Raw genomic sequence first — 8,228 nt, 5'->3', positions numbered from 1 at the left:
TTTTTAGGAAAGTAAGTAACTCTATTAATGTTATGTACATAGTACCATAGACAATATTTATATGCTTTTTAATCTACTCGATTTATTCAAATCATTACTGAAATACCCGCAAAAGTTGAAAATGAAAAAGCCGTACATTTTTTAATGTTCTCGAATACAATTTATGGGGTTTTTTTTAATAATCGTAACTTGCACGACGAATTACATCAATTCATTAAATTCAATTAATTCAAAAGAAAATAATCATGTGTGAAGAATATTAACGGTGAATCTAATCTTCTTCAACATAGATATAGGTAAGGATAAAAAGATCAATCATAATGCATTCGTTTTATCTTTTGTTCTAAATAGGTTTCGGTATGATCGAATTATTTTATCATTTGTTTCGTTTCATTTCAGGGATGTTGTACTATGGGTAGATATGAACTAAATTTCTGTACTCAACATCTCAATCTTATGTTGGCCGCCATCAAAGTTACCCTTAACTAGATTACAAGACAAAGTTAAGTTGTGGAATCTTTTGTTAAATTCAAAGTGTTATACGATTTAGAAGAATTAATATAAATCTAAATATAAACGTATAATCCAAGTTGATATATCACGATGAACGGATTGACGACGTTTTACAATAATCAATACCAAACTCCACAAATGTTTAATCAGCAATTACCGATCACTAGTCCCATGGTTAGCTATACAGCACCTATACAACCAGTTCCTGCTACGTATACTGCACCTATACAACCAGTTCCTGCTACGTATACTGCACCTATACAACCAATTCCTGCTACGTATAGTACACCTATACAACCAATTCCTGCTACGTATAGTACACCTATACAACCAGTTCCTGCTACGTATACTGCACCTATACAAACAGTTCCTGCTACGTATACTGCACCTATACAACCAATCCCTGCTAAGTATACTGCACCTATACAACCAGGTCCTGCATTAACTCCACAAATGATAGCACCAATATATCCATACACAGGCGCTAGAGTTACAAACGCTATACCAACACCTGTTGGTAACAATTTTTATAGAAATAATGTAAAAAATCGCGCATTTGACGCACGCACAGAATCCGCATCAACGGAAGGTGCGAAAGATGGTAATACTATAAACGATACACAAGTAGAGGAAAGTAATAAAACAGATGATGAAAAATCGGCAAGTCCCGCTGAACAGTATATAAAATTGCCTAAAGCCGATTTCCCAACAGCAAGAATGTTGTCAGTAGACCCAAATTCTATGATAGACGAGTTCTGCAAATTAGAGAACGTAAATGAACATGTACCATGGATCTTGGATTTGGAATTCGGTGTACCGAGGGCACCGGTGACAAGAGCCATAGCAACTTACGATGTCAAATACAACAGCGTTAATTGCAAGAACACCCCGGGAGCAATTCACCCTGGCTTTGAGAAGTGTAACAGTGGTTTCAAACGCGAGATGCTCTTCCATTACGATTGTGTTGCGTCGAACTGGTACAATGGTTATAGAAAGTTGTACGAAAACAATAATAAATCATTTGAAAACTTTCAGTCGTGGTTGCGAACACCGATGCAAACATTCGGTATGTGTTGGCCTTAGAATGTTTAAGTATGAATGTAATAATTTAAATTAGTTATAAGTGTTAATCATGTATTTGAGTTTGTAACGTTTTGTTAAATAGGTATCTATCACTTAACTTATTTCTTTATTTGTTATATTCATTTACTTTAATATTAGTTTGCGTTTGTAACGTTTTAATTATTACAGAAACTTATTACTTTTTAATTTATGTCCATTTGTTTTAATATTAGTTTATCGTACTTAAGTTCGTAATATAATAATACTTTGACTTTTATATTCACGTAGCTTGTGTTTTTAACGTTTCGATTATTAAAGAAACTTATTACTTGATTATTTAAATCAATATCCTTTAAATAAGCTTGGGTTTGGAACGTCTTTTGTATTAAATAATATTAAAGAAACTTATTACTTTTATGTAAACTTTCTGTAATATTAGCTTGTGCTTGTAAAATTTTGATTATTACTTGAGTTTATAAACTGATTACTTTGATTTTAATGACCATTTAGTGTTTGTTATATTATGTTGCGTATGTGTGTAATATTACATAGCTTGCGTTTGATTATTACCTATAAAAACGTAATATATGTACTTACTTTATTTTTTGTTCATTGGCTTTAATATTAGCTTCCATTTGTAACGTTTTGATTATTATAAAAACCTATTATTTTTGTATTTATATTGAAGTAGGTACTCAATTAAAGGAAGTGTTTTTACGTTTTGATTACTAGAAAAACTTATTACTTTATCTTTTTCGTTCATTTGCTTTCATATGTTTAATAAACGGTTAATATTAGAGTATCCAACCTTTTTATATTTTTTGTTTACAGTCATGTACTTACCATATTTAAGAGTAGGTATCTTAATTTACTACAAATTTGTAGACCTAGGAGGTATACCTACCTGCATACCTATAGGATACCTACCTATTTAACCTTTGGCGGATTACTTAAATTTTTAATAATTGTTTTCATACCTTCCTTCATACTTATACTTATATTTATATGTACCTATCTATTGAATTATGTACCTTCCTTTCCTCAGGCCAAGAATACGTAAATACTGCCACAACTCCTGCCTCCTAATGATTATTCTCATTAGCCATCATTCGCGATTCGCCTTGATGCGTATGTAATTTCATTCCGAATTCCCCTTATCGCCAACCTGTCCCGCATTCCGTTGACACGTTTACATTTTATCGAGCCGATGTATTGTAGCCATCCAGTTTATTGCCATTCCACAATATTTGATATCAGAAAGGGATTTGTTGACACACGTTACTGTATGTGGAATATCGAAATGCTGTGATGTTTTTTTTTCGTCGTACAGATATGTGGGATTTTTGTTATCTAAAAGTCTGATCAATTTACTGAATTCGTCGATTAGACATTTTTTTATAAAGTACCAATTTGGTAGATATTAATTTTTTTTTTATTTCTTCTTTCTATTGCGTCTTTCATTATAAGAGAATAGGATAGGATATGGAGCTTAGACCCACCACAATGCTCCAATGGCTGTGTGACAATGACTGTCATGTTAATGATACCTTAATAAATATATCCAGAACCGACAACTTGAGGTGCTCTTTGAAGCACAGGAGCGTAACATCAACAAATTTCATATTCCTGGCTGCTACCGGGAATTTCTTGAAAGAAAAAGTCTTGATACTTCATAGCTCGTCCTAGGATTCGAACCTACATTTATAACCCAAAGCCTTACCAATGGAAGAGACAGGCCAATTTCATTTAATCTATTGAGACCTTTGAGACTCAAACTTTACAAATAAAGATGAATATCGACCCAAATGCATTCAAAAACCATCTTTGCATTTAAAATCTTTTCATTTGTTACTTACTGACGATTTCTCTTGCGCAGTTACAAATAGCTACTAATAGGTATAACCAAAGGGTTGGTTCTAGTTTTCGCAGTTACAAATAGCATGCTATATAACCAAAGGTCCAAAGGTTTGGTCTTAGTTAGAGGTCACTGATTCCATGATTATTTTCTAAATTGATTCAGCTATCAACCGTAACTCACTCCCGTAGGTATTGAATAATAGATTACGCTAAATGTGAAAACGCGTCCCATTCTGTGATGGTCGATACCAAACGTTTCCACCACTTTGGGGAATTCAACGCGGAATTTAATTTATTGACCACAAACATCCGCGGCCCAAATTAATAATTCCATTCGGTAATTAGCGCAGGCATGATACGATACTCACCTGGGGCTTCTGTCTTATTAGATTTATCCCCTTTTCAGTTCAGGCTATTCAATAACTCGGTGGCTGTTTAATCATCATCATCATTATCAGTCGATGTACGTCCACTGCTGGACAGTTAAAACCAAGTGAGTCCCTTCGTTAAAAGTTTAAAGAAATAGGTATACTAACTGTAGCCTGTCAACAGTATATATATTGACAGGCTACAGCAAAATCTTTATGATATTTTTACATGGCTTGAATTAATATCTCACCGGCTCAGCACCGCCTTCATACTGATCAGCAGGTAGAACATATTATCGTGATATTTTTCGCCTTTTAGTTTAGTGGGTACGTTTGTAGGTTTTGAAGTCAGCATTTTTCTTAAAATTTTTGGATAATTGGTCAAAAGGTCATTCCTTGTATAAATACGTTTAGAAGTAAATAAGGAACTACAGATTTTAAGTCAATATTTAATTATTAACAATATTACTGTGCAAACGAACAATACATCAACATCATTATAAACTATCCATTCAAACAAAATTATAATATAATAATATACATTATTTTAAACATCACTGTATTACTTGCTAAACTATACTCGCTAAATGCACATACATACATTACATTAATTTTATATAACAAATTGTGATTTGGTAAATTTCACATATTTTTTTGTTTTATACATCTTATAAACTAAATCTTTTTATTATAATACAAAAGTAAAATTATATGGACTAAGAACCAGAGAAGGTCACACTAATTTTAACTTTAGAAAAACTAAGTCTGTCTGTCTGTCAACTCATGTTTCAACCAAGGGTAGGTATATCGATAGACAACTGGGTGGTGGCTTTGGGAGATAACAGGTTTCAAGGGCCAGATACTTAATAGGGATGATGGCAGTTTTTTAAATGTATATAAATAAAGAGTATGCTAATAGTAAAGCAATTTTGTAAAAGTAACAGGGTATCTGCGATCATTACTTTCGGAGCTACAGGGATTCAAATATGCGACACTGCCAAACTGTTGACAGACTTTCAGCTTTTACACAAAGACAAAGTTCTAGCATTTATAGGTTCATAGTCTAACAACCAAGTATAAATTTGATCCTATACTTATATTCTAAAACTAATCTAAAACTATTATAATAACTAATTATAACTAATAATGAAGCCATAATATTTACAAAGAAAGCCATAATTGTGCTGAAAAAACAGGAGATGATTTATAGTATAATAAATTAATACTGTATTTAAAATAAGCGAACTAAGGCAAGAAAATTATGTAAAATATTTACACTTTAATCTAAAATATCTTAAGAGGTATAATTATTAATTAAACCAAATTTACACAACTTATATTATAAGCGATATAGAATATTAAGCTTATATACTGAAATAGAAATACGTACTTTAAAGATACTATATAAGATATAATTACTTTCATTTAATTGTAGTGAGATGTTATTACCCCTAAAATGGCTAATTTTCAATAATTCAAGTTTGCAGCGAATTAAAATTTGCAAGACATTCACAACTTTTACCTAGGTCAATTGATCCGTTTTTAAATATTTTACTCACTAATAAATCCTATTGTTTGTTAGTAGACTATTTAGGACTTACACTTTTGAAACTTATAAAATTTTGTAACAACAAGACATAACAAATTATTATCTTCTTTCTTTTCAAACGAAGCAAAAAGTTTTAAATAGGAACGTCAAATACAACATCAGATGAGGTTTAAACAACCAACTGTAAAACTATTGAGCTATTGAGTGTTTAATATACAGATTTAGAGGTAATAACAACTCGATGGTTTAATGCGATTAACAATACCCACGATAAGGGGATAAATTCTACATAATGTAGTTGTATTTACAAAAAGCTCTTTGATAATGCTGCGATGCGTGAGTCAGATAGTAAAACTGCGTCGAAAACAAGCTGTGATTGCATTGTGTAAGGGCGTTTATTAAAGTCCAATCCTGATAGAACAACAGCCTGCATAGCCAGACCTACTTCATTTTGTGAACGCTAAATTTATCAGCCCATGCGTCTATCACATATATGAACAATTATAGAGTTATCTGTGGTGATTTTGGAAGGTAGCACGTATCTAGGGTCCAGATTCACAAGAATCCACATATTTTTTCGATGTTTTCCATGATAAATGATGAAGAATCATGATTCCAATCGTCACAACCTTCTTCGTGGCTACTCTTCGATATAGGGACCTTCAAATGAGATCGACCACTTTGGCCCAGAAGGTAATAAAATTACGCAAAATCCTTTATAATAATAAATAAAAATCACAAAAATAATAAACAACTAAAAACAATTTTTAATGCTTGTGTTTTTGTTGAAATCGTGCATTTTAAAATGTAGGCAGTTTCCCACAATTATCTTGATTATGCAATTGTTAATCAAAGTGAAGTTAAAGCAGTCTAAAACTGATATTATTATTAAATAAATGACACTAATTTAGCCCTTGTAACGGTTCATTCAAATCTGGGCCCCCAATGTCATAAAAATGGGCGGTCCTTTTATCCTTGACGATATTTTTCGAAGGGCTTACAAAATTTCGGCCTTCTAAAATGAAGTATGTCTGGGTATTGCAGATTTAGTCCGTGAACGCTTATTGCAGATTACTGCTCGTCATTATTCGATATTGTGACGATATAAAATGGAAGTATATTTCGCTGATGGAATTACTCGCAAAATTGTGTGCCAAAAATATAAAACGTTTCATTTAAAAATTTTACATAGATGTGAAATGTTTAAAATTAAATGCAATGCAATGTGATATTCGTAACGTTACGTAAATTCGTAATGCCTTTAATAGTACTAGTTTAAATTTAGTAGGTAAATTGTATTTAACAGTTCAAATATCAATGCTATGATAGCTATATTACCATAATAGGTAGTTACTTAGTGCTATGCATGAATAATTTATCCCATTAATAGTTATATCGTTATGTTTATATTTTGATATTTGCAAAATTTAGTTTAAAAAACAAGCTACAGACCTCTAGTTTTAAGTGTACAGTCAAACTTTTAAGTTAAATCGTCCGTCTTTAGTGTCTATCAGCTTTAACTGTACAGGTTTTCCTAATAATTTTGATTGAAATTTCGATTAGATAAAACCATACAATTAAATCTGTACAGTTAAAACTGCACAGTAAAAACTGCACAGTTAAAACTGCACAGTTAAAACTGCCCAGTTAAAATTGCACAGTTACAACTGTACAGTTAAAACTGCACCGTTAAAACTGAAGGTAATCTAAATGGAAGTTGTCTATCCTACACTTGATAAAACGTGTCCATTTATTTATTGGGCGAGATTCATTCTCACATATCTGTCACTAGCTATCACGCCTTTGTCATAACGCCATTCATTCAAGTCGAATTATATGGACTGAGATGGGCCAACCTTGTCTATACTCTGCAACTTTACTTAATGTATTTGAATTTTAATTGAACATGTTTTTTTTACCATCAGATACTCTATGGTACTAACAGATGCCTGCTTTTAAATGGAAACTATTTGTTGCAGCACATAATGGTTTTTGTATTTCAGCGGCACCAATACGCGTAAATAGATAATTCTTCCCCGAAAAGTCTGTTACATAAAGAATAACTACTATAATGTATACAACTCCATATAATGTGTACACACTTACATAATATAAGCGAATAAAACTCTGTTTGTCGTCGGTAGCTTCCTTGCGATTAGTTGGTTGCGTAACTGTCAAAGCGAAGCTTGACTGTGACCATTAGTCACTATATACCTAAATGTGAAGACAAAAATAAATACGCTCTTGTATATGGTTTACGAATCATCACATTACATACTTACGTTCATCTTTTACACAACAAAGAATTATTATTATACGTATATAAGAATTTGGCAAACAATAATCTGCAATAACCCTATAACTATATACAACACCGTTATGCAAACGTGACACAGAACGTAGAGTTATACCTACGTCCTGTGCAGCCTTAGGGTGGACTTCTCCATTAATAAAACGCCTCAGAAAACGTTGATTTATTCAACATTTTTGAACGTATCTCGAATCGTCAGTTCGTTATCGACAATCGGTTGTAAAATCGGTTTTAGTTCATCATTATCATCATCACTTTGTGTAACCTGACCAGAAATACATTAACAGTTCCTTGTTCACTACAGAACCCTAAAAACCTGGTTTGGGGGCGCCCCAAATATTTTTTAGTCTGTTCTATGCTAGTAGAAGAAATTAGTTTCTTCTTTTTCCATAATTTCAATATAGGTTTTTTGTTTTTCTTCTCTGGCTATATATTAGGGTATTTGGTCGGTGCAAACAAAATAGTTGTTGATTCTTCCATTCATTGTAACTATAAAATAATATATAGTTCTTTTATTGGTTTTGACATTTTGTAGTGTATTTTGTCTGAAAGACAAAAATAATATGTT

At 32.1% G+C, this 8,228-nt stretch overlaps 1 protein-coding gene across 1 annotated transcript; it reads left to right on the top strand.

The window, feature by feature from the left end:
* Window positions 1-426: 426 nt before the first annotated feature.
* LOC112050402 (proteoglycan 4-like) lies at window positions 427-2,997 on the top strand. Its single transcript, XM_024088665.2, has one exon. The coding sequence runs from the start codon at window positions 604-606 to the stop codon at window positions 1,594-1,596; it is 993 nt and encodes a 330-aa protein (XP_023944433.2). The 5' UTR covers window positions 427-603; the 3' UTR covers window positions 1,597-2,997.
* Window positions 2,998-8,228: the final 5,231 nt, after the last annotated feature.

Source organism: Bicyclus anynana, chromosome 13, assembly GCF_947172395.1.
Source record: "Bicyclus anynana chromosome 13, ilBicAnyn1.1, whole genome shotgun sequence".
In the NCBI taxonomy this organism is placed as follows: Eukaryota; Metazoa; Arthropoda; class Insecta; order Lepidoptera; family Nymphalidae; genus Bicyclus; species Bicyclus anynana.
This window is presented reverse-complemented; position numbering and strand designations above follow the sequence as displayed.

Coding starts and splice junctions, on each gene's coding strand:
- LOC112050402 (XM_024088665.2), top strand. CDS start 604: ATGAACGGATTGACGACGTTTTACAATAATCAATACCAAACTCCACAA.